The sequence below is a fragment of the Oryctolagus cuniculus genome, chromosome 5, assembly GCF_964237555.1.
Source record: "Oryctolagus cuniculus chromosome 5, mOryCun1.1, whole genome shotgun sequence".
In the NCBI taxonomy this organism is placed as follows: domain Eukaryota; kingdom Metazoa; phylum Chordata; class Mammalia; order Lagomorpha; family Leporidae; genus Oryctolagus; species Oryctolagus cuniculus.
In genome coordinates this window covers 125,219,780-125,247,566 of record NC_091436.1, presented here as the reverse complement: position 1 = coordinate 125,247,566, position 27,787 = coordinate 125,219,780, and the positions used below count along the sequence as shown (strand labels likewise).

Below are 27,787 nucleotides of genomic sequence, written 5' to 3'. Positions count from 1 at the left end.
AGACATTGCCAGATGGAAAAGATTCAGGAGACAGGAAGCGAAGCAAAGCAAAGCCTATTTAGGGTCCTGCAAGTTCAAGGGGATTCCTTAAGTACTGTGTGTGTGTGCACTTGCTTGTGTGATGCATGACTTTGGGAATATAAGGAAAATGAGTAGAAAAGATGGGAGAAATAGATAAGAAGGCTTGTTGGGCAAGATTATGAAAAATGTATCAATCCTATGGTACAGTATTGTAACTCTTCTTTAGAAAACAGTCAGTCATGAAAAGCAGAAGCCTTCCAGGATCTCAAATGACTTTTGGATGGATGCTATGAAAAGTTCCAAGCAAACAAATATTTATGGATTAATCCAAAATTCTTTTTTTTTTTTTTTTTTTTTTTTGACAGGCAGAGTGGACAGTGAGAGAGAGAGACAGAGAGAAAGGTCTTCCTTTTGCCGCTGGTTCACCCTCCAATGGCCGCCGCTGCAGCCGGCGCACCGCGCTGATCCTGGCAGGAGCCAGGAGCCAGGTGCTTTTCCTGGTCTCCCATGGGGTGCAGGGCCCAAGCACCTGGGCCATCCTCCACTGCACTCCCTGGCCATAGCAGAGAGCTGGCCTGGAAGAGGGGCAACCGGGACAGAATCCGGCGCCCCAACCGGGACTAGAACCCGGTGTGCCGGCGCCGCAAGGTGGAGGATTAGCCTATTGAGCCACGGCGCCGGCTCTAATCCAAAATTCTTAATTCTGAAAGAAAAATACCACAATATAGAAATAAGTCTAATTATGTGAAATAGCTTGATTTGCAAGGTTCACCATAGAGTAGCAGCAATACAAACTAAGTAAATAAGTAACAATAAGAACTAAACTAAAAGCAGCTCCACAGCGTAAATGCAAACAAAGAAATAGGGGAAGATAATCTATACCAAACAAGCAACAAACTGTTAACTGCACTAAATAAACTGAAGCATTAAAAAGACAAAAATCTTGCCATAGATTATACTTATTTTCATATTTTGAAACACTAACTTGTTGAGATTAAATCAATAAAGATAAGTAAAAGCCAGACTAAGGTAACAACAATCTGCCCACCTACTGTGGGGAATATGGTGAAGGGTAAAGAATAGGGAAATATAATCCACAAAATATTCAAGGCAAAAATATTTTGGTTATTACAACAACCACAATTTGAGAACTATAAACATTAAATGTAAATTAGTGGTAAATCCTGTGGTGTTCTTAAATTCAAAGATATTTCAAAACTCTACTCTGCCAAGGTGTCTTATAAACAAGTTGGTGGGCTGATCTCTAAGAAAATCCTTGGAATGTATCTTTGAAAGGAGAAGAACTTCATTTTATAAAGAAAAATCGAAATTATTGGAGACAGAAAATATTGATTGATTCTAAAACTTAAACTGAGCAATATAATCAGCACGTATTAGTCAAAGATCCATTTACATGAGCATAAACACACGCATTCTTGCTGGTGGACAGGAATGTTTACAGTCTGCAGGGCTGATGGGTATCTTTCCCCTAGAAATGACTGTTTTACTTCCCTTGATGTGGGGAAGGTGGAAGTGAATAGCAATCATTGTTCTTGTATTTGACTACCAAATCTTGATTTAAAATATTCTGTCCCCATCTTATATCATACATTCTGATTTGGGTTAGGAAAAGTAGGATGACTATGAGTATGTTTTCAGTATGGCCACTATGTATTTTGTTCCCTGGCAAACTAAGGAATGGGGCAGAGAGGAAAAAATAAAAACGTTTCAATTTCACCCAAAAACTAATAGTAAAGAATTCTAAGTAACTGAGGGTGGAAGACAAATGAGAATGGTATTAACGTTTTCATCATAAAGATGGTTGGGGCCACCGTGGTGGCTCAGTGAGCCACGCTGCTGCTTGCAAAGCTGGCATCCTGTATCAGAGTGCCAATTTGAGTCCTGGCTGCTGTGCTTCTAATCCAGCCCTCTGCTAATGCTTCTTGGAGGCAGCAGAGGATGGCCCATATGGGAGACCCAGACAGAGTTCGGGGATCCTCGCTTTGGCCTGGATGAGCCCTGGCTATTGTGGCCACTGGGGACTGAGCCATTGGATGGAAGATGTCTCTTTCTTCTCTCAGCCTTTCAAATAAATAACTTTTTTTTTTTTTTAAATGACAGCCAGGTGATTAATCTTGCTGTAAAATTTTCCTACAGCAGAACATCTACCCAAAGATCATATCCAGAAAAGTTATGAGAATGATTAAAACAAACAAAAAACCCTACAGCCACCTCCAATTTCACACCTGGTACTCGGTGAGGTCTCATCTCAGCAGAAGCCTGACTTTACCCTCAAGTACAGTTTGCTTTGTAAAGAAAAGCCTAAAAGGATCCGTTGACAACCATCTGTCAAATCTGATGTATTAAGCTATAGAATAATTGGGACCTGAGTGAGAGTTAGAGAATGTTCTATTATCATATAACCTGTAACTTACTTTTCATGCCATTAACTGAAAGATGACTTCTCCAGGAGACATTGTTTCCAAGTTTAGACAAGTACTCTGGCAACTAATACAGTCTGTTACCATCACATAATGAGAGGATAACTATGGCTATGGGTAAAACATAATTTGACAGACTCTACAAAATCACACATTGAAATCAGTTTCAGAGGTATATATTATACCTCATTTTGAGTTCTCATAAAGTCAAATAATACTCCCCGTTCTGCAGTTCCTAAGCCAGAAAAAATATACTAAATTACATTAATCCTGCTATAGTTAGATTTCTTTAAGGTATTTCTAATATTCCCTGAAGAATGATTTCATATGGTATTTTAAAATTATTAATCATAAGGTATTTAACAATCACTTTTAAAAGAATAAACAGCCGGCGCCGCGGCTCACTAGGCTAATCCTCCGCCTTGCGGCGCCAGCACACTGGGTTCTAGTCCCGGTCGGGGCACCGGATTCTGTCCTGGTTGCCCCTCTTCCAGGCCAGCTCTCTGCTGTGGCCAGGGAGTGCAGTGGAGGATGGCCCAAGTGCTTGGGCCCTGCACCCCATGGGAGACCAGGATAAGTACCTGGCTCCTGCCATCGGATCAGCGTGGTGCGCCGGCGGCAGCGCACCAGCCGCAGCAGCCATTGGAGGGTGAACCAATGGCAAAGGAAGATCTTTCTCTCTGTCTCTCTCTCTCACTGTCCACTCTGCCTGTCAAAAAAAAAAAAAAAAAAAAAAAGTAATGTGCCTTACCTCAGAATAAACTAAGAAAATCGAAACTGAAATAGAAAACATGTGACACAATCACACAACCAGTAATCCATTAAGAAGTTTCAACATTAAACAACAAATACAGTAATAAGAAGAAAAGTAACCATTTATCAGGCCCATATTCCTAACCAGGACCTAGCTGTCTTTTGCCAGGATGGTGAAGGAACAAGCACTATTTTGCCTTTTATATGTCTATAGCCTTAAGACCTAGTACAGTTCGAACTCAAAAAAATAACTTCCGTAAATAAATAGTGGAAGGATTGAAATAGTGGAAGGATTGAAGCTTTGCTTATTTCCAAAGAAAATGACCTGGGCTCATTCTACAACACTATGTCTTCAGGAGAACTTCCTAGACATATGAGCTGGGAGCCAGGGTTGTAACATACCACTCTATTCAGACTGACAATAATGGTGAGGTCCACTTAAGGACCGGGTGGCTGCCTTTCCAGCATCCATTCCTACTTCCCAGAGCTCTAAGGAAGGATCCATGCTTTTGCTGAACCCTGGGCTTCTGGAATGAAGTACTAAGTCAGTGAGGCCATTTCATCCTACTAGCTACTATGGCTGGCAGATGTCTGGGGAAGAGCTTGTTGATACAAGGGGACCCAGTTGGGGTTTTTGGAGTGCCCAGGGAACCTAGCTGGGTGGTTCCAACATTTGCAGTCTCACCACTGCACAGTGTCCTGCAGCTGCCAGCTTCTCACCAGGCAGTTGCTGATTGGTTCCTGCATTTCACCAAGCCCAGCTCACCATGGACCTATTTTAACACATGCCTAACTTCCCCCTGACAGAAAAGGTCCATGTTAAGCCACTGCTGATTGGTTCCTGGTAGAACCAATCACAGTTAGGGTTTGCTGACTTCCTGATTGGTTCATGTAGCATTATCCATTAGCATATATCTTGACCAATCAGACAAACTTCTTCCTTTAGAAACATACATAAAAATTCTGGGTCAGTCAGTCCTGGCCAGTAAACCTCTCTGGACCCCTCCCAGCTGCCATAAGTTTTCAATGCTTCTTTCAATAAATTTCCTTTGTTTTGCTTCTTTCAATAAATTTCCTTTGTTTTGCTCACTCTTCCTTGTCCATGTGCCTCATCCTTCCTGGTTACAAGACAACAAAATCTGGCAGAGAAGAGGTACAATACAGAAGACTGCAACACTCCTTGAGAAACCTTACAGGGAGAAGCTGTGAACCAACAGGAGAGGACAGCTGTAGTACAAGGTGCTGTAACACAAAGAGCAGAACACCAAGAGCTGCAAGATAGGAGCCGTGCTGTTTCAAAAGAATCCAGAGTAAAAAAGAATCTGCCACGTCTCTTGGTTCACAGACACAGACCTGAGCAATTAAAGCCACAGACTTCTCCAGTACTCCTGCAACACTGTGACCTAAGATTTTTAGACTAAATTCTGGGACAAAGGCATTTGCTTTCCCAGTGAACTAGAACTTCTATAGGCATTTGCGCTCCTCTGTGAGGAATCAGCCTGGAGATCAGGCCAACAAAAACATAAAAGGGCAGGAAAAAGAGGATTACAGGGAACTGAAACTAGAAATCTAGTGCACATTCAGAACTTCAATATTAAACTTGTGAGAAGCCAAAGCTACCCCTGAATTTTATTTACTTAAACCAACATTTCTATAATTATTTAATTCAATTTGAATTGGGATTTTTGTTAACAGCTGTCAAAAGCATTATGCAAAAATATTAACTATTTTCAGCTTTTCTATCATTATTACAGCTCTGAATAGAGTCTGTGTGGCACTGCGCAGTGTTATAATTCTCCTCCTCCAATTATATCATGTAATACCTATACATCTCCTAAATTGGAACAGCAATTTTCTGAGATATTTGAGACTTTAGACCCAAGTGTCTTGTACATTTAAAACACTAAAAATCAGTATCTACTTTATTACTCCCTTAGAAACTTGTTACCTATTTGTTTTAGAGAGAACATCCAATAATAGCTACACCATTCACACATTAACAATGCCAGTGAAGCTGGAATCTTTCTGATATCATGACATCTCAAATAAAATGTCAAAAAAGTTTTACTACCTTCAGTGTAACAATTCATAGATACCCCTTTTTCTTTTAAACTTAGTTTTTATTCACTACATCCTTATTAGTGTCTTGAATCTAGATATAAAGGACAAATAAAATGAAAAATATGCATCAGAAACAACTGCCTTCTTAGTCAATCATCATTAACCCACCGCCCTTTGTCACTTCTAAAATTATCCCAACATTTTACCAGTTTCTAATGCCAGTAATTCAATACTACAACAGGTGTCATCTATGACTCCCTAAAAGATACGAAATCAATGATGCAGGCTTCTCCACAACACACATTTATTGTTATTAGAATGAAACTATTAATGTATATGTAAATTCTACTTATCCTGCTTGATATTTTGAGGACTACCTAAATAATTTCAATTCCTTCACCATCTGTTCAGTTTTAGATGTAAGTTCCTACAGATTCCACTGAATTTGTTTTTGTAAAGCCTATCATTTGAGCCTTACACAGACACTTAAATGCTTCTGGTGAGAAAAAAAGAAAACAAAAAGGAAAGAGTATAGAATAAAGGAAAGCAATTGAAAAGTGCAAGGTCCAGAGGGTATGTCAAGTAAAAGGTAAGTTTATTTTGGTGAAAAAAATTTTGAAATCCATGCATATGACAGGGGTCTTCAAAAAGTTAATGAGAAATGCACATTCTGAAAAAAAAACTATCTGTGGATTTCAAATATTCTCATTTCATTTGCAATATTATAAAACACACTGTTGGGGCCAGCGCTGTGGCATAGTATGTAAAGCCCCGACCAGCAGTTCTCTGCTGTGGCCTGGGAAAGCAGTGGAAGTTGACTCAAGTCCTTGGGCTCCTGCACCTGCCTGAGAGTCCTGGAAGAAGCTCCTAGCTCCTGGCTTTGGAACAACCCAGCTCTGGCCATTGTGGCCATTTGAGGAGTGAACCAGTGGACGGAAGACTTTTTCTCTCTGTCTCTCTCTTTCTCTCTGCCTCTCTGTAACTCTGACTTTCAAATAAATAAATAAATAGATAAATCTTAAAACACACACACTGTGATGAATAGCATGTTCAAATGAATGTGCATTTAAATTAAGTCTGTACTTGTATCTTGAAGAGAAATTACAAAATGTGAGTCAACTAAGTTAAAGTTTATTAATGCTTTCAATACTTCTATTGATATTTTAAAATATTTTCTGGTTTTAATCAATCTACATTTCTACCAACAAGAAATTTGTGACCAATCCCACCTTACTCTTGACAATTTTATAGACACAATGGCATTGTTTCATGAACAGTAAGCAGATTTTTTTTAAAGCTCTATTTATTTATTTTAAAGCTCTATTTATTCATTTGAAAGAGTTACACAGAGAGAGGAAGAGACAGAGAGAGATCTTCCATCCACTGGTTCACTCCCCAGATGTCTGCAATGGCTAGGGCTGGGCCAGGCCAAAGCCAGGAGTCAGGAGCTCCATTTCGGGTCTCAAACATGGGTTGCAGGGGCCCAAATACTTGGGCCATCTTCCATTGCTTTCCCCAGGCCATGAGCAGTGAACTGGATCAGAATGGGGCAGTCAGGACAGGGACTGGTGCCGTACTAGGATGCCAGTGTCACAGGTGGGGACTAGCTGCTAAGCCACAGTGCTAATCCCAGAAGATGTCTTGTATGTTTACCCTTTTCATGTCTTCTTTTGAGTTTGTCTTCTTACATTCTCTGCCAATTTTTCTACTAGAATGTTATTTTCTTATTGATTTAAAAGACTTATATGAATGATATTCATGCTTTGCCATATTTTATATGCTAGCTTGTCTTTTAATTTCTTGACACACAGATGCAACTTTTATATCATCAAAATTAACAGATACTTTCTATGTGATTTTTCCCCTCAACTAGGTGTTTTTTTTTTTTTTGACAGGCAGAGTGGAGAGTGAGAGAGAAAGACAGAGAGAAAGGTCTTCCTTTGCTGTTGGTTCACCCTCCAATGGCTGCTGCGGCCAGTGCACTGCGCTGATCCAATGGCTGGAGCCAGGTACTTATCCTGGTCTCCCATGGGGTGCAGGGCCTAAGCACTTGGGCCATCCTCCACTGCACTCCCTGGCCACAGCAGAGAGCTGGCCTGGAAGAGGGGCAACCAGGACAGAATCCGGCGCCCCGACCGGGACTAGAACCCGGTGTGCCGGCACCGCAAGGCGGAGGATTAGCCTAGTGAGCCGCGGCACCGGCCTCAACTAGGTTTTGAATATCTCTTCTGAAGATCTGTAATAGATTCAATTGCCTCTTGAAAAACTCACAGTGAATATTAGAATACAGAATTCTTTAAAGAATTTTAAAAGAAATCTCCTAAAATTTCCCCTTAGCATTTCACAAACTTATTTGAAAACAGGCCACTTTTCTCTCCACAGTGTCAGCACCTGGAGGAGTAGTATTTCTCAGTAAGTTTTATTTGGAAAACAAATAAATAAAAACATTTAGCATTTCTTCCAAGATTATTGATTTATCCAGATATAGTATCTCCTGTAAAGTAAAAATTAATCACTTATATATTCTTACAAAAGCACACATCTCAACAAGATTTACAAATAGATTAGTATGGAAAAATACGAGAATTGATTTCTCTAGCCTATGGATGTATTCATACTCATTGCTAATTTTTAGTATCTATTGTCACAGATTCATTCTATCATTTTCTTATTTTTGTCAAAGCATTTTAGGTTTTTTTTTTTTTTTGGTAAGATTTATTTATTTATTTGAAAGTCAGAGTTACAGAGAAAAGACGATATCTGCTGGTTCACTCCCAGATGGCTGCAACAGCCAGGGCTGGGAGAGGCTGAAGCCAGCAGCCAGGAGCTTCATCCGGTCTCCTATGTGGATGCAGGGGCCCAAGCTCTTGGGCCATCTTCTTCTGCTTTCCCAGGAGGATGTACAGGAAGCTGGATCAGAAGCGCAGCAGCCAGGACATGAAACAGCACCCCCATGGTATGCTCCCGTCACAGGTGGGGGCCTTACCTAACTCTGTGCCACAAGGCTGGGCCCGCAGAAGTATTTCTTTTCTTTTTTTTAAGATTTTTTTTTACCTCCAAAATCTATAATCCTGGGACTCAAAATCTATAGAGATTATAACCTCATACTATTTGGAGCACAGGTGAATGATATACTTAATTTCTTTTGTGATCCAGCCTTAATGAGAAACCTTGTTACTTAAAATCCATGGTCTGTTGGGCCAGCGCTGTGGTATAGTGGGTAAAAGCCACTCACTGCCTGCAGTGCTGGGATTCTACAGTTGAGTCCTGGCTGCTCCTATTCTGATCCAGCTCCGTGCTAATGTGCCTGGGAAAGCAGTGGAAGACAGCCCAAGTCCTTGGGCTGCTGCACCTGTATGGGAGACCCGGAAGAGGCTCCTGGCTCCTGGCTTCTGATCAGCTCAGCTCCAGCCGTTGTGGCCATTTGGGGAGTGAACCAGCAGATGGAAGACTCCTTTCTCTCTCTTTCTAACTCTGCCTTTGAAGTAAATAAATAAATCTTTTAAAAAAAAATCCATGGTTCATTCCAAGTTAAGGAAACCTAAAGGGCCATCTGGGATCTTATTTGATCTAATTTTTAAAAAATATGTATTTATTTATTTGAGAGGCAGAATTATAGACAAAGGGAAAGAAACAGAGAGAGGGAGTTCGTCCATCTGCTTGTTCACTCCCCAAATAGCCTCAATGGCTGGATCTGGATGGATCCGAAGCCAGGAGCCAGAAGCTTTCTCCAGGTCTCTCACATGGGTACAGGGACCCAAGCACTTGGGCCATTCTCCGCTGATTTCCCAGGCGCATTTAGCAGGGAGCTAGATTGGAAGTGGAGTAGCTGGAACTCGAACTGGAGCCCATATGGGATGCTGGTGCTGCAGGCTGGGGCTTTAACCCACTGCACCACAGCACTAGCCGCTAAATTTTTTTATTTGTTTCCTTAAATTTCATGCATATCAATCTGTTTTCTCTCTAGATTCCAAAATCAAACCCTTGATTTAGAAGCACAGGATAAGTAGTTACCAGGGATTTTTCAGCATGCTGATCTGTGTAAAGGCTGCTCTTTCTGGGCACCTTTAATCCTTGCTGTCATGAACTTTATCAATATGAGGATTAGTCTGAGGGTAGAGTGCACCCAATGTCTTATTTAAGTGTTCACTGTTTACATCCTTGTCACACTAACTTAGTGACTCATCCCACAGGATGGTTTGCTTGATTAATGACACATTTGAGCTTCTCAGATTGTTCCAGAAGCTGAAAGGCTAGGTTTTAGGGAGGGCTGGCTCGTCTATGAATGACCAAAGTTCTTTTTTGTTAAGAAAAGGCAAAACCATTCCCAGTTTCAGCGAGCCTTTCCTGGCCTCTGGCTGACACAGGCACACTGTCTTGGTTAAAACCTGCCTCATCTGGGGATGTGGGTGGTGGGGGCGAGGGTTACCGGCAGGGAGTTGTGTTTACACGTATGATTATGCTCCCCTGCTCACCCAATCTGTTTCCCAGTCCCTGAAATACACTGAAACAACTCTGTACATTATTTTATCTTTATTTGGTCATTTAGAAGGATCTTCACAGATAAAGATCCTGCATCTTAACTATAGATATGCCCAAGTGTCAGAAATTCAGTGCTGGACAGAAAGAAGTAGGGTAACAGCTAACTCTCATAATGACAGACCAGAAAAGAAAAAGTGGACGGGAGAATGTAGACACTCTTCTATTTTGGTCACATCATACTGAATAGTAATGAAGTCAATTATGAATAAAACACAAGGACAAGCACACACACATCAGCAGAAAACAGCAGTTAAGAACTCAGTCTGTTTTTTTTTTTTTTTTTTTAAATATGCTGGCTAGATGTTTTGAGAAAAACCTAGGGTCCCAAGTGAGTTTTTATATCTATAAAATTTTTTCTGTTCTAAATTACATTTAAATGAAGAAAGAAAGAAAGAAAGAAAGAAAGAAAGAAAGAAAGAAAGAAAGAAAGAAAGAAAGAAAGAAACCAAAATCAAGCTGCTTTGGTTCTATACCATCCTCATACGTTTTAGGGGAGAAGGTAGTACACGTTTCTGCAACCGTAAGTGATGCTTAGAGGAAAATTAAATCACTGAATGATGCCAGGACTGATTATTCTACTGCACTTTAAAAGCAAGAGATTGTAGTCTGTGGGTCCAAAGTGGTTTCATATGGACTGCCACAGTTGTGGTTTAGGCTTGAAACTATAACCTGTCAAATGAGAAGCAGGCAAAGCCTCTGCTCTTAACGGTTCCACTTTCTACTGTCTACAGTTATGTCTAGAAGTCCAACATTTTTTATTCAGTTAAACTCTGTTCTTTGGATGAGTAGCATATCAAAACTACTCTGTTATCTCGGTTAGAAAAGACTGAAGAAGCTGCCAATCTCCTGTTTATTGTAGAGATGAAGCTGACTTTGGCTGTAATTATCTTTCATCGGCCATTGATACTTCATTGTCCTGATTGCCACTACGTAATACATAATACAACTGTAGGGAAGGGGTATACATATTGCTTAAGTGTCTTGGCTTTCTCTACTTTGCGTTTCCAGATATTTTATTGACTGTAACTGGTACCTTACTGACTCATCGTTTTTCCAGGCCTACAGTAGCCTGCTATTATGCGCTTAGTGTTACAAAATGCTCCATTTCTTCTCTTCTTGATTATGGAATGCCCTTCTGGGCAATAGGCTGGGTTAGCAGATATTTTCCCATCAAAACTGAAAGGCTACTTGTTCAATTTTACTAATGTTTCATACAGAGTCCCTCCTTAATGAACCTTTCTTAGTGTTCATTTTTATAATATAAAAATATATTTAAATAAAGCATAAATAATATTTTCTCTCTGTGTAATGTATCATAAGTGAAAACATGCCACTAAACAATCATATCCTGTTTAGGCCATAATGACATCAGAAATATATGTTTATCATCTGCTTTGGACAACTTAGTAGGTTTTTGGCCCAAGGCAAAGTTGAACTAAAACCATTTGCAGTTCCCCAAACCAAGATAACCACACATTTCTGAGGTAATTGATACCTAAAAGAACATTGCCTTTAGATCGCAGTTTATGATCTAGGCATTCTAATTCTTTAAATAAGGTAGTTAAAGTTGATAAAGCATGTATGTCTATTGGATTTTCTCCAAAATTTAACATGAATTAATTATATTTTCAGCATGCATAGAGACAATGATAAAGCAGACACTTAGCGCAATCTTGGAATTCTGGAATTACTTCTGTTGCCCAATTTCAAGAGAAGGTGAAATAAAGATTTCTCACATGTGAAAGCATAACATTGTAAGAACCATAAGAAAGTACCCTTATGTTTTGGAATGCATTCAAACGAAATAAATCATTACTTTCATTTTTCCAGAAGTAGTTAGACAATAATTTTATGTATAGCTACCAACGGTAAATAGAAGACATACAATTTTCATATTCATTGTTTAAATACATTCAGGGAATCCAAATACATGTCACTAACTTTGTGTTACAGTGATCTAAAGCATGAAATTGCCCTGGATTCCACCTTAGCAAGTGGAACCAACCGTAGCCTGAAAATATGGCCTGAAAGGTAGCTCTTCACTCTATAGACCAATACCAGACCAATACCAAAGCAGTAAGAATTACAAAGGTAACTGGATGGCCGGGAATAAAAAGTAAGTATTTAACAATAAATTAGCATCTGTGGGATGAAATAGAACCAGCAAATGTCAGATCCAGAGTGGGGAGCCCATTCATTTTCAAAGGAAGAAATAGAGAAACAGAAAACTGAAGCCATTCCTCAAAGTCAGCTCCAAAGGGAGAGTCGGACACCCTCTCCAGGGCTTACCTCTCAGCACACTGCGGCCCTCAGACACTAAACAACTGGTCTGGGGATTTTGAACATTTAGAACTAAGCAGCATAAGCACTGCAATGGTTGCTGTGTTATTATAAAAAGGGAAGAAACTATCATACCTCCATTCTTTCTTGTTTAACTTCATCAATTTCATCATTTTCAAGCATTGCCATAAGTTCTCCAGTCTGGTCAATAGAGTTGAAGAAGTCTTGAGCAATTTTTTGTCTTTTGTTTGTATTACTGCTGCCACTCAATTTGTCTTCATGAGGGTAAGGGAAGGAAAAACAGAAACGTTCTCAATATGCTTATATCAGCAATAGTCATTATACTTTTAAAATATTATATACTTCATACAAAATTCAGAAATGGAATCTCTTAAAATAATCTTTTAAAGGAGAACACTAATAACCAAAATAAAAGTGTAAATCATGCAGAATGAAATCATATATTCATGTCAAAAATTAGAATAAAACTGAACTATCACTTATTACAATAAGTGAGAAAGTACTGATTGAAATCTCTTAGAAAAAAAGGAGAAGCTATCAGATTTGGAAAAAGGATACTGTTATATATTTTCTGCAGCAGATGCATTGAAATGATATGACAATACAAACAATTATGAATAAGGACAGACCAGACAAACATAAGCAAGAAAGCAGAACTGATAACATGAATGTTAGAAAATATGGTTTGAGACCAAAAGCACTGGATGAGTCAGGGTGGTAAACTCAGAATTATAAAAGGAACGTTGATAAGAATAAACTTTGTGGATCAAAGATAATAGCAAGATGAGTAACAAAATGGAAAACTTAATAAAAACATAGAATTATGTTTTTTATGTAAGGCAAATGAATATACTTCTTTCAAAATTTGGCAAATACATATTGAAACTTCTCTAAGTCTTTATAAGCACTTTACTACTTACATAGATAAAAGAATCTATACTATTCTCTTAGGTCTACAAATAACTTCTTCATTTTTATCATTTTTTCTTAAAAGTTCATTTAAATTTTTTTACAGATATCAATGAATATAACTGAAATGCCTTATAATGATACCATATATTTCACTTTTGTTTGCTTGCCTTTCCCTAAGTTATTAGCCAACATCCAACTCAAGATCTAACTCTCACACACCTAATATGCAACAACCAATATAATTCTCCCTGCTCATACTTCTTTATCTATATAAATACTTATTATAGTAAGTTTTATCTATTTTTACTTTAAGGAAAGAGATTTTATGATATTCTCTCTCTCTCTCTCTCTTTAGTAATTCTCGGTTTTTAATCAATGAGAAAGATAAATCCCTCCAAGTCAGCTGGCATAGGCTTGATTCGTTCATAAAGGCTATAAAATACTATATGGTACTCACATATCACAGCTCTCCAAACAATCATCTATTGATGGGTGCCCACATTGTGTCAGGTTTTGGCTATTAGAAAATTTGGGAAAATGCTGCAATAAATGCTAATTTACAAAGTGTTCTGTATGAGTGGCTTTATTTTTATGATATAGATTCCTTAGAGTAGAACTATTGATTTACAAACATAATACTTAAAAAATTATCGGAAATAATTGTACATACTCATGGGATACGGTGTGACATTTCAACACATGCATACAATGTATACTGATCAAATCAGGGTAATGAGGGTGCTGGCACTGTGGTACAGTAGGCCAGGTCTCAGCCTGTGGTGCTGGCATTTTTTATGGGCACCAGTTCATATCCCAGCTGCTCCTTTTCCTATCTAGCTCTCTGCTTCTTGCCTGGGAAAGCAGTGGAAGATGGCCTAAGTGCATGGGCCCCTGCCACCCACATGGGAAACCTGGAAGAAGCTCTTGGCTTCGGATGGGCTCAGCTCTAGCAAGTTGCAGCCATTTAAGGAGTGAACCAGCAGATGGAAGACCTTTCTGTCTGTCTCTCTCTGTCTGTCTATAACTCTACCTCTCAAATAAATAAAATCTTAAAAAAAAAAATCAGGGTAATCAACATCTGTCACCCTTTGGCATGACTTCAGGATTGCAGTTTGGAAGCTCTTCTCTTTTATTTGCTCATAAAACATATAATAGGTTATTGTGAAAAATAGTCACTGCACCATGCTGTGGAACACTAACCAATTACTCTTCCTAACCCAGATCTGGTACCATGATCCAACCTCCCTCAGTCCCTTCATACCTCTCAGTCTCTAGTAGTTACTACTCTGTGTTCAGATGCAGTCTTTTTTGTTATGAGGCTGTTTTCCATTCATTGATTCTTCATAGTTCCAACAGACTTTTCTCTACATGGAAAAAGTCTGAAGAATATCAAGTACTGTATCATTGTGGTTGAAATCTTAGTCATCAGTGAATTTAATAATTTTTCTCATGTTTGTCAGGTTATAAGACTTTCTGTTAGCTATTTTTATGCTTTTCCCATTTTCAATTGGGTTGTTCTGTATTTGCCAGGTTAAAGAGCTCTTTTATACTGTCCCTTTGTCTTTTGAGTTTAAAGTATTTCTATTCTTTCATTTGTCCATCAACTGGAAGGCATATTTTTGCCATGAAAGAATTTTAATTTTTATATTTTCAAATAAGTTAATCTTTTCTAATTTTCTTCTCTCCCATGGAATGTAAATGTGATGTCTTAAATTTTAAGATTTCTATTGTTTTGTTTTTCATCTTTAGTCTCTCAAGAATTTATTCTGTATATGATAAATTTTGTAAGTTCAGGGCCGGCCCTGTGGTGCAGCGGGTTAACGCCCTGGCCTGAAGTGCCAGCATCTCATAATCTCATATGGACACCAGTTCTAGTCCCAGCTGCTCCACTTCTGCTCCATCAGAAGATAGCCCAAGTCCTTGGGCCCCTGCACTCACGTGGGAGACCCGGAAGAAGCTCCTGGCTCCTGGCTTCAGATCGGCGCAGTTCTGGCCGTTGTGGTCAACTGGGGAGTGAACCATTGGATGGAAGACCTCTCTCTCTCTCTCTCTCTGCCTCTCCTTTCTCTGTGTAACTTTGACTTTCAAATAAATAAATAAATAAATCTTTTTTAAAAAAAGAAAAATTTTGTAGGTTCTTTCATATTTCTTTCAAGTAAGTGTCCAGTTATATAATACTACTGATAAAATAATAGTATTCTGTCTTCTCCTACTAAATTGAATTTGTCACATCTTCAATTTTTATCAGATTCTATTCTTGGATTTTCTAGTTTGCCTCACTGACCTGTACGTCTAGTCCTTAGTGACACTACAAGTTTATAGTGTGCTTTTATTCTGTTTCATATTTCCCTAACTATATGTGGACATTTCAATTGCAAGAAATTCTTACTGGAGTTGTATCTAGAATTCCACTAACTTTATTTCTTTTTTTTTTTTTTTTGAGAAATTTCAAAGATTATTTATTTGAATAGCAGAGTTACTGTTACTGTTCTCAAAAAGAGAGAAGGCAGGAAGAGACAGAGAGAGCTCTTCCACCAATTGGTTCACTCCCCACTGGCTGCAACAGTATGGACCAGGAACTTCATCTCTGTCTCTCACAAGGGTACAGAAGCCAAAATACTTGGACCATTTTCTGCTGCTTTCCTAGCCACATTTGCAGGGAGCTGGATCAGAAGTGGAGCAGCTGGGACTTGAACTGGTACCTATATGGGATTGGCTGCATCATAGGTGGTAGCTTTACTCACTACACTAGCCCCAACTTTAATTCTTAATTTTGGTTGAATTGTTGTATTTGTGTTTGAAAATTTCTGTTCATTTGGTCAGATTATATTTAACGTTCTTCAATTAGATTTTCTTTTCTTGTTATATTTTACTAGTTTTGATAGCCAAAGTTTGTTAAGTTACCCCATTTCAACACCGAAAATTGTTCTCATTAAATCCTATATATAGTATTTCCTTCCCTCCTTTCTTCCTTTCCTTCCTTCCTCCCCTCCCTGCTTGCTTGTTTGCTTTCAAGATTTATTTATTTATTTGAAAGTCAGAGTCACAGAGGAGGAGATGCATAGGCAGAGAGAGAGAATCTTTCATCTGCTGGTTCACTACTCAAGTGGCCGCCAGCAGCCAGGGCTGGGCTAGGCCAAAGCCAGGAGCCAGGATCTTCATCTAGGTCTCCCATGTGGGTGCAGGAGCCCATGGACTTGGGCCATCTTCCACTAGTTTCCCAGGCACTTTAGCAGGGAGCTGGATTAGAAGTAGAGCAGCCAGGATTAGAATTTGTGCCCATATGGGATGCCAGTGCTGCAGGTGGTGGCTTTTTCTGCTATGCCACAGCGCCAGCTCCTACTGCTTTCTTTTTATATTGATCCTAGAATTATTTAAGAATGTACTTCACAATTTCAAAGTAGCTAAGATTTGTTTTATTTTTAAGTCAGAATTTTACTGAATTAAGATGAGTGAAGAGTATCACATCAGATATCTATTGCTATTTTAACTTACAAAGGTTTACTTACAAAGTTTATCAATTCCACAAATAACTTATAAATAATTATTGTGAAGCCATATTGGAAAATACATGGATACTGTATTTCAAGGAAATAATGTTCGAAGTAATCTTACTATTGTGTTGATTAATAGTACACTATTATTTAAAACAGGTATCAATTATACCTCCATGAAGAGGTAATATTTCTGCAATAAAAAAACTTCTAATCTTTCCCCCATTCCAGTAATAAGAGACCTCCAAAACATTTTCATTTTCCCTCTCTCTACTCACACATTTGCAAAAATATTTTTCTTCACCTCTTCTACCTTTTGGCATTTGATGAAAAGGGATATTATGTATACAGTACTAGCAGAATTTCATTCACAGTATTTCAAAGAATTTAGTATTTATCTTGCTTATTGTCATGTACTATATCATTTAGAGACAAATTTTCAACCATTCTGTACAAAACAAATTACTCAAAACACACGTTCTCTTTCCAATTCTTCTTGTTTTTCTAACTTTGAAGTCTCCAGATGAGATACATGGATGATTAATTTTTTGCATTTTGGCATATCTTCAGATGTATTTCTTTAGCTCTAAAAGACATATGTCATAGTTTGGCTAGTTGTAAAGTTCTTGGGTGTTCTAGTGTCTTCTAGCTCCCAGTGTTACACATGAGAAGTCCAATGACAATCTGATTGATTCAGTCATTCCTTTTGAGGGGTAAAGGAGGCTAAACTTTTTGTAAAATTTTTCTCATTATGTTTAGAGATTAGAAATTTTACTCAGACATTTAAAAAAAAGATTTACTTATTTATTTGAAGGGTGAAGCTGGGAGAAAGAAGGAAAGACAGAAAGATAAGAGAGCTAGTCCCTCTGCTGGTTCACTCCCCAAATGGTCACAACAGCTGGGGATGAGTCAAGCTAAGGCCAGAAGCCAAGAACTCCATCCAGATCTTTCACATGGGTGGCAGGGGCGCAAGCACTTGGTTCATCTTCTGTTGCCTTCCCAGGTGCATTAGCAGAGAGCTGGATCAGACGTGGAGCAGCTGGGACTGAAACTGGCACTATGAACAGGATGCTGGCATCACAAGCTGAATCTTAACCTGTTGTACCACAATGCTGGCCCCGGATGTGCATCTTTAGTCATTACAAGACTAGAATTCAACTGACCCTTTTAAACTGTAACCTTAGATTTTCTTAGTTAAGGATGTTTACTTCCATCTTTTATTCAGCAATAGCCTCTCCTCCAACTCTTCCTTTTTCTTTCTTGGAAATGCCTATCATATGCATATCAACTTCCCAGGATTTATCCTCTACATCTTTTACCCTTTTCCTTCAAAATTTTCATGTCTTTATTATATTTTCCTACATGCTTTGAGATAATTTTTATCTTTTATCTTCCAGGCCCTAATTTGGTGGGGAGAGTGACTTAAAAAGAAAAAAAAAATTTACTCTGTTGACTTTGTTGGAAAACTATGTGTGCTAACTCTAGAAAATATCCTTTGTGCTCCATTTGAATCTCACTAACTGTTCTCCTTCTACCTTTCTTCCTCCCCTCCTTTCCTTTGTTTTTAAAATTTAAGTTGCCACCTAGCTCCCCACTCTATTTTGCAGGAATTCTGTTCTGCCTTCTCTTCTCTCTTGGTACATTGCACTCTTCACTAAAGTGGATGTCTTCTCATTCCTTTTCTGACTGTTGAGAGTCAGGTGTGCTTATTCCAGTGCCCTAAGTAAGAGCAACCCACAGGCAGTAGAAAGCAAAGCAGATAAAGTAGAAACAGGCAGCCAGCCAGCCACCCTGCTACTGAGGGACTCCACTGAGTCTGCCTGTGGCTTTTCTTTATAGTCTTCCAACACCAAGGACAGGGGTATTGAGCCCATGCAACTCCTCTTTGGCCTGTGAGAGTTAATAGGCCCATGCCAACTTTCTCCCTAGGCTCTTACAGATCCTTGAAGGCCAAACTCTATCCAACATTTCTCTCTTTCCTCATTTGTAGCTCAGGCTATCTTCCTGCTGGTATGGTCTATCATGAGAGGAAAGTGTCACTCTAATTTCTCCACAGGGACTGCTAACAAGGCCTACAGCCTCACCTGTACCCAAGCTTAGTAAGCAAAGTCAGAATTGGAAACAAAGGAAAAAGGAGCCACATCTAGTTTTCTTTTTGCTTTTTTATGAAGCAGAGTAGTCTTTTCCATCTGCTGCTTCATGCCCCAAATTGCCACAAACCTAGGGCTGGGCCAGGCCCAAGCCAGGAACCTAGAACTCCATCCAGCCTCCCACGTGGTTGGCAGGGACCAATGCACTTGGGTGATCTCCCATTGCATTTCTGAGCACATTAGCAGGGAGATGGATTGGAAGTTGAGCAACTAGGACTCGAACCAGGCTCGGATGTGGGATGCCAGCATTATAAGCAGCAGCTTAACCCAATGCACCACAACACTGACTCCACATCAGGTTTTCATGCTGTAAAACTCTCCTCTCCTATCCTTGTATTTACCCAAAATAAAAACTTTTATAATTTCTAAAAAGAGAGAGATTTTAAATAATATTCAACCAAAATATTTCAAAACATAAGGAACTATCTACTTGGGAATTTAAAAACATTTTTCTCTAATAAGCCCTGGAGTGAATCAAAACTTCAATGCCAGGTAATCTAGAAATTAACAAAAAGAAGAACATTTTTTATAAAATATCACAGCCATTGCTAAAGTTTTGCTCAACAGTAAAAAGCTAGCATAAATGCCTTTGTATTTAAAAATGAACAATGGAAAACAGGTTAGCTAAGAATCAGACTTGAGAAATTAGGAAAAGGGTGGGTATTTGACACAGTGATTAAGACACACTTGAAATGCCTGTATCCCATATCACAGTGCTGAGATCCAAACCTTACTCTATTTCTGATTCCAACTTCCTGCTAATGCATATGTTGCGGGCAGCAGGTGATGGTTCAGATACTTGGGTGCCTGCTTGGTGAGACCCAGCCTGGGTTCTGACCTCTTGTCCTCAGCCTGGCCAAGCTCTGGTTATTATAGTATCTATAGTATCTACAGGGGAGTGGACCAGCAGATGGAAGATCTTTGTCTATGTTGCCCTGCCTTTTCAAGTAAATGATAAATAATAATAACAAAAGAAACTAGAGGGAAAAAGAGGGAAGTGGGAGTTGTAATAAATTCTGACATTAATAAACAAAATTTAAAAAAAAGATATATGAAAATAAATAAAAGAACAATAAAACAGATGGACTAACTAAGGCTAACTAAGAAAATTAAAAGCTAACACAACTAAATCATAACAAGGTTGAAACATGAAATTAAATGAAGAAAGTATCATGTGCAGAACTGGGACAATTCGGGCTGGTGCTGTGGCGTAGCAGGTAAAGCCATCACCTCTGGTGCCAGCATCCCATATGGGCGCCGGTTCGAGTCCCAGGTGCTCCACTTTTGCTAATATGCCTGGAAAAGCAGTAGAAGATGGCCTGAATGCTTGGGCCCCTGCACCCACGTTGGGGACCCGGAAGAAGCTCCTGGCTCCTGGCTTCAGATCGGCGCAGCTTGAGCCGTTGTAGCCAATTGAGGAGTGGATCAGCAGATGGAAGACCTATCTCTCTCTCTCTGCCTCTCGTTTTCTCTCTGTGTAACTCTTTCAAATAAATAAATAAATCTTAAAAAGAAAAAAAAAAAGAACTGGGGCAATTCATTTGAAACCTAAAGAGATCTCACACTTTTTCTTTTGGGAGATAAAACTATCATTGTACTTATCTAAAAGCAAAACATGATTCTGAGAAATACTGTAAAGGTCAGTAATGAAAGTAAATACTTCAAGAGGTAACTGACACAGCTTAATGCATAAAAATAACTGTGACTGGAGCAGCCAGGACATTAAGCAGCACCCATATAGGAAGCTGGCATGGTAGGTGGCAGCTTTACCCATCGTGCTATACAGTGGTCTTTGTGACTGGTTTCTTTCTCTTAGCTTAATATTTTCAATGTTCATTCAAGTTTTAGCATATATTAGTATTTAATTCCTTTTTATTACCAAATAATATTCTTCTGTGTTAGTCTTCCATATTTATGCATTCAACATTTGAGAAACATTTGGGCTGTTTCCATTTCATTTTTTACCATTGCAGTAATGCTGTTATTGACATTCATGTTTAATTTTTTCTTGGCTGTGTATTTTCATTTCCACTCATTGTACTTTACTAACATTTGAACTTTTATTTCACTTGGTAAATCTATATTTAACTTTTTGAGGAACTACCAAAATGCTTTCTTAAGTGACTGCACGATTGGACACGCCCACTAACAAGGGCTCCAACTCCCCACACCCTCAACAGCATTTGTAAGTGTCTTCTCGATCAAAATCCTAGTGGGCATGAAGTACAATCTCATGGTTTTTGAGTTATTGTAGGATGGCTAATGATAATATTGTCCAGTGTGTTTTGGTTATTAGAAATCTTCTTTGGAGAAATGCCTATATTGTTTCTTTGCCCATTTAAAAAATAAGCAAAATATTTATTTACTTGAAAGGCAGAAAGACCGAGATGAGTGATGAGAGAGAAATGAGGGAGGAAGGCACAAATGGAGACACAGACACACAGAGAGTGTGACATTTTTCATCTACTAGTTCATTCACCCAAATGCCTACAGCAGCCAGGGCTATGCCAGGAAGAAGCCAGGAGCCAGAAATTCAATCTAGTTCCCTGATGTGGGTGGCAGGGACCCAAGGACTTGAGCCATCACCTGCTGGATGTGTCTCCCAGGGTGCACATGAATGTGTGTTTCAGGGCACACATTAGTTGGAAGCCAGAATTGGGAGTGAAACCAAGACTTGAATCCAGGCATTCCAATATGGGATGCAGGTATCTCAATGATGTCTCAACCACAATACCAAACACCTCTTCTACTTTGCCCATTTTAAAATTGGGTTGTCTTTCTATTGTTGAGTTGTGAGAGTTCTTTATGGGGTCAGCATTCTGGTTTGGTGGGTAAAACTGCTGCCTGTGACACTAGCATCTAATATGGCCACCGGTTAATGTCCTGGCTGTTCCACTTCCCATCCAGCTCCCTGCTAATGGCTTGGGAAAAGCAGTGGAAATGGCCCACGTACTTAGGCCTCTGCCACATATGTGGGAGGCCTGAATAACCTCTTGGCTTTGACTTGGCCCAGTCCTGGCCATTGTGGCCATCTTGGGGGTCAAACAGAAGCTGGAAGATCTTTCTGTCTCCCCCTCTCTAACTCTTTCAAATAAATATAAAGAGGTCTTTATATACATTATATATAAGTTCCTTATCATTCTGTGGGATCTTATTTTTTTTTTTCACATAAGATGCTGGCACTGCAGGCAGCTTTACCTGCTGTGCCACAGTGCCAACCCGCCTCTTTTTTTATGAAGATTTATTTATTTATTTGAAAGGCAGAGGCACAGAGAGAGAGAGAGAGAGTCTTCCATCCGATGGTTCAATCCCAGATGGCCACAACATCGGAAGTGGAGCAGCCAGGACTTGAAGTGGCACCCATATGGGATGCCAGCACTGCAGGAGGTACTTTTACCCGCTATGCCATAGCACTGGCCCCAGGACCTTTTTGAATGTACTTGATGATGTTCTCTGATGTGCAAAAACTTTACAATTTGATCCAGTCTAATTTACCTTTTTTTATTTTAACTGTTTGTGCTTTTGGAATCCTATGTTTAGAATGCTTTGCCTCACTCAAAGTCATAAACATTTACTCCTGTAATTCCTTCTAAGAATTTTATATTTTGAGCTTATATTTAGGCCTATGATGAATACTAAGTTAACTTTTGTATACTGTATTATGAAGGCACTCACATTTTTTCTTTTGTATATGAATATTTTGTTATACCAACACCATTTGTTCAAATGCCTATTTTTTTCCTACTGGATTGTTTTGAAACCCTTGTCAAAATCAATTCACCCTAAATGTGAAGCCTTGTTTCTAGATTTTCAATTCTACTCCATTCCACTGACCAATATGTCTATCTGTATTCCAGTACCATCCTGTCTTGATTACTGTAACTTTACAGTAAGTTTAGAAATCAATAAGTATGAGTCCTACACATCTGTTCTGTGTCTAGATTGTTTTGGCTATTCAAGGTCCTGGATAATCTGGAAAATGAGTCATTTCCATGCCAGAATCTGCCACTTCCATATGAATGGTAGAGTCTGCCTATGCATTTCAACAAAGAAAGCAGGTAGAACCTATAGATCAAGTTGGGTAGCACTATCAAATTAAAAATGTTAACTATTCTAGTCCATGAACATGATATGTCTTTCCATTTCCATCTAAGCCTTCTTTCTTTCAATAAAGTTTTGTAGTTTTCAGTGTACAGTTTCTTGCCTTAGCTCAAATTTATTCCAAACTATTTTATTTTCATGCTAGTGTAAATGTAATTGTTTTCTTAATTTCATAACTGGATTGTTAATTGCCAGTATATAGACATACATTTGATTTTTTTGTGTGTATTTATCTAATATCCTGAAAACTTTCTAAACTTATCTATTAGTTGTAGATTTGCAGTGGGTTTCTTAACAACTCCCTATACACAAGATCAAGTCAGCCACAAATAATTTTACTTCTTTTACAATCTAGATGCCTTCATTTCTTTTTCTCAGAATGATTGTTAAAAACTCCTGGACAACGTTTCATATAAGCAACACAAGTGGACATCTCTGTCTTGTTCCTGATCTTAGAAGGGAAAGCATTTAGTCTTTCACCATAAAGTATGACGCTAGCTGTGAGGTTTTCTTACATGGCTGTCCTAGACTATTATAACAATTATACCATAGAATGGGTGGCTGGAAGCTGGGAAGTTCAAGGTCAAATTGCTGGCAGATCCACTGACCAGGGAAGACCTACTTTCTGGTTTGTAGATGACTGTGTCCTCACTATATCCTAGCATGGTGGAGAGCAGAGAGAGAGAGAGGAAGCAGGGTCCTCTTGTGTCTTTTCTCAGAAGGGCAATAAGCTTATTCATAAAGGCTTCACTCTGAAGAGCCAATTATCTCCTAAGGGTCCCACTTATAACTACTATCACACTGGGGCTCAGGCTTTCACAAAAGAATTCTGTGGGAATACAAACATTTGATCCATGGCGATGGCCTTTGTCAGGTTAAAGAAGTTTCCTTCTTTTCCTAGTTTTTGAAAGATTTTGAATAATTGTAAAATGTCTTTTCTACATTTATTAAGATGACCATGTGCCTTTTGTCCTTTATTCAGCTAATATGATGCATTATGGGAATTGTTTTCTATGTTTAAAGCAATCATCTGTTCCTAGTACAAATGCTGTGTGGTCATGCTTTATAATACTTTTTATATTTTAGTGGGTTCAGCTGGCTAATGTTTGATTGAGGATTTTTACATTTATATTAAAAAGATATTCTTCTTTAAATATTTACATATATTTAAATATAATTCTTTAAATATTTAGTATAACTCAACAGTGAAGTCATCTCTTTCTGGGTTTTTCTTTGTAAAATTTCAAAAAATGATTTATTGATTTATTTGAAAGGCAGAGTGACTTACAGAGAGAGAGAGAGAGAAGGAAAGACAGAATAAGAGATTGACTATCTGCCAGTTCACTCCCCAAATGGCCGCAATAGCTTGGGCTGGGCCAGGCTAGGAGCCAGGGACTCCATTTTGGTCTTCCACATGGGTAGCAAGGGCCCTATGTGCTTGGGTCAGTTTCCACTGCCATCGCAGGTACATTAACAGGGAGCTGGACAGGAAGTAGAGTAGCGAGGGACCCAAGCCAGCACTCTGATATGGGATGCCAGCAGCTTAACCCGTTGTGTCATAACGCCACCAGCCTTTCTTTTCAATAAGTTTTTAAACTAGTAATTTAAACTCTTGCTGTTGGTCTATTTAGATTTTCTATTTCTTCTTGGTTCTGTTCCAGTATTTTGTGTCAGTAGAACAAGTATGTAATTATTGTCATATTGTAGACTGTCATATTAATCATAGTATTAGCCATTTCTGATTCTTTTCTTCCTATAATTTGAAATACCACTATGTGTTATTTCCTTACTCTAAAACAGCCTTATTAGTACCCACCTCATTTGTGTTATTACTGTCAAATATATTACACTTATGTTATACAGCCAATATTACATAGTTGATTTTTAAATCAGTTAAAAGAAAGGAAAAGGAATATGCAATTGCATTCCCTTGTATTTATCAACATAATTATCTCACAGGCATGTGGATTCAAATTATTATATGCTATAATTTATGTCTAATCTAAAGAACTTCTATTTATAATATGAGTCTGATCACAAGGAACTGTCTCAGTGTTTGTTTATCTTGAAATGTCAATTTCACCCTCACTTTTGAAAGATAATTTTGCTGGGTACAAGTTTCTTATTGGACAATTTTTTCCCTTACCACTTTTTTTTTCCCCTCAGCACTTTGAATATCATCCCGCTGCTTTCTGACCTCTATTGCCAGTGATAAATTAGCTGCTAATACTGGTGGTGCTCCTTTCTTTGTGATGAGGTATTTCTCTTGTACCTTTTATGGATTTTTTTCCTTGTCTTATCTTTCAACATATTAGTCCACTTAGTGTAAATTAAGTCATTGTTTCTCTGAGCATTTTCTCTACTCCATTTTCCCTCTTTTCCTTCTGATACTTCTATCATACATATGCTGATGCACTTAGTAGTGCCCCACATTTCTCTGAAGCGCTATTCATTTTTCTTCATTCTTTTTTCTCTTTGTTCTTCAGGTTGCTTAATCTTTAATGATGGCTTCAACTTCACTGATTCTTCTTCCAGTTCAAAACCACTACTGAGTCCCTCTAATGAATTTCTCATTTTGGTCACTTTACTTTTGAACTCTATAGTTTCCATTTGTTTCTTTCTTTCTTTCTTTTTTTTTTTTTTTTTCAAAGGTTATCTCTTATTGACACTCTCTATTTTGTGAGACACTGTCATATATTTCTCTTGTTCTTTAAACATGGTTTCTGTTAGTAATTTGAACATATTTATCTATAAGAGCTACTTTGAAGTTTTTGTCTGCTAAATCCAACATCTGGGTGCCCAAAATGTATTTTCTATTCTCTACTTTTCCCTCCACCCCCCCCTTTTTTTTTTTTTTTACAGATCACTGGTCGGTCCTTCCTTCCTTCCTTCCTTCCTTCCCTCCTTCTCTCTCTCTCTGTGTCTCTCTTTTTTTTCTTTTTCTTTTCTTTTTTTTTTTTTTAAAGATTTATCTATTTCTTTGAAAGAGAAACAGAGAGGGGGAGACAGATTTTTCATCCTCTGGTCCTCTGTTTCACTACCCAAATGGCTACATTAGCCAGGTCCGGGACAGGCCAAAGTCAGGAAACAAGAACTCTATCCCAGTCTCTCACGTGGGTGACAAGTCCAAGTACTTGGGCCAACTTCCACTGCCTTCCCAGGTGCATCAGCAGGAAGCGGGATCAGAAGCAGAGCAGCTGGGACTCAAACCAGCGCTCTGATACCAGACACTAGCATGGTGGCTTGACTTGCTGCACCACAGTGTTGGCTCATCCTTTTTTTTTTTTTTTTTTTTTTTTTTTTTTTTTTGACAGGCAGAGTGGACAGTGAGAGAGAGAGAGACAGAGAGAAAGGTCTTCCTTTTTCCGTTGGTTCACCCTCCAGTGGCTGCTGTGGCCGGCGCATTACGGCCGGCGTACCACGCTGATCCGAAGCCAGGAACCAGGTGCTTCTCCTGGTCTCCCATGGGGTGCAGGGCCCAAGTACCCGGGCCATCCTCCACTGCACTCCCAGGCCACAGCAGAGAGCTGGACTGGAAGGGGGACAACCAGGACAGAATCTGGAGCCCTGACCGGGACTGGAACCTGGTGTGCCGTCACCACAGGTGGAGGATTAGCCTAGTGAGCCGCAGCGCTGGCCCATCCTTGTTTCTTTAAGTCTATTGTTTCATTGTCTAGAGTAGCAATTCCAGATAATAATTCTCTCCCTTTCTTGGAGTCAATTGTTGCTGTTTGGTTGTTTGTGTAGTGACTTGGATGGGCCAGTAGGATGCAGTCTCTTTCCTTGCAAGAGTGTAGCCTCTGATGTAGCTCCTCAGAGGATGCAGTCTCCTCCATCCCCAGGGAAGACTACGCTTCTAGTGTCTTCAGCTGTCTCTTCTCCTGATCCCCCCCCCCCCCCCAAGTTTCTGGCTGGCTAGACTCTACTGGTACCACCACACAAAGATGTTAACCTTTCCTAATTGCTAGCTGATTGCTCTCTTGTTTTTGAAAATATTCCTAGACAAAAATTGCTCCACAGATTGATCTAAATAATGCTGAGGCCCCTTTGAAGAGTCCAAGTACTGCCAGCTATTCTGTTTTGCTCTGGTCCCAGGAGGACTCTTCACTCTTGTGCGTGCTTCCTGTCTGACTTGTAGCTGAACCACTCTCACTTGTGACTGGTATTACAGGACTCCCAGCCTCCCCGTAACTGCTCACCACCAAGATCTCCATTTTACTGCAGTGCCTGCAGTGCTGCCTTGCACATTCTCTGTCCAAAACAGTCTCCTCAGGCAGAGCCCGAGAGCTCTCTGTTCTTCAGGCCTGCCTCACTCCGTGGGCCCCATCTCTGTACCACTATACTGGAGCTGAAGGTGGGAGGAATAAACAACTTGTCCTGGAAAGACAACCCTGGGCTAAGAGTGGCGACCTGGGAAGGGTCTGTAGCCTATGAGCAAAGTACACCGGTGGCGAAAGCCCCATGTTCTCAGCCTGCCATGTCTGATGTAGAGCTTCCACTCCGAGTAGGGGATAAGCAAAAGAACAGAATACCAGTCGTCTCAGCTGTAGAAGCTTAAGGTAGAACATCATAGAGCTGGGGAAGTGAGAGAGGCTGACCTCTGCCCCTCTCAGGATGAAACTTTTGCTCTAGACTGAGACATGAATGAGTGGGAGCCCAGTGTTGTTGGCTACACTCTCCCAGAGTACAGCTTCTGTCACATTGAACTGGGCAGCAGAGACTGATCATGGGAGCAGACTGTTTTAACAAGATTTAGTCAATTTTCTTGAATACATGTTTCTCCATTTGCTTTTTGGCTCTCAGGGAAATTTCCAGATGCTATAAGTGATTATTTTTAAAAGTTTTTTTTTTAACCAATTAAATATATTTCACTTGGAAGAGTCTGCCATACTCTTCACACAGACACATTTTTACCTGAGTATTTTGTCTTGTCATTTGTGTCAACTAATTTGTAAAATTTTGGTGTGGTTTTTATATGACACACAAAATTAAACCTATAAATGAAAATAAA

At 39.2% G+C, this 27,787-nt stretch overlaps 1 protein-coding gene across 4 annotated transcripts in view; it reads right to left on the bottom strand.

The window, feature by feature from the left end:
- The window catches only part of SUPT3H (SPT3 homolog, SAGA and STAGA complex component), a 493,592-nt gene that overhangs the window by 130,260 nt on the left and 335,545 nt on the right, over window positions 1–27,787 (bottom strand). For all 4 annotated transcript variants that reach the window (XM_008262999.4, XM_008262998.4, XM_070074041.1 and 1 more), the window contains one exon: window positions 12,234–12,373. In XM_008262999.4, coding sequence (XP_008261221.1) covers window positions 12,234–12,373 — 140 coding nt within the window. The remainder of the gene's footprint in view (window positions 1–12,233; window positions 12,374–27,787) is intronic.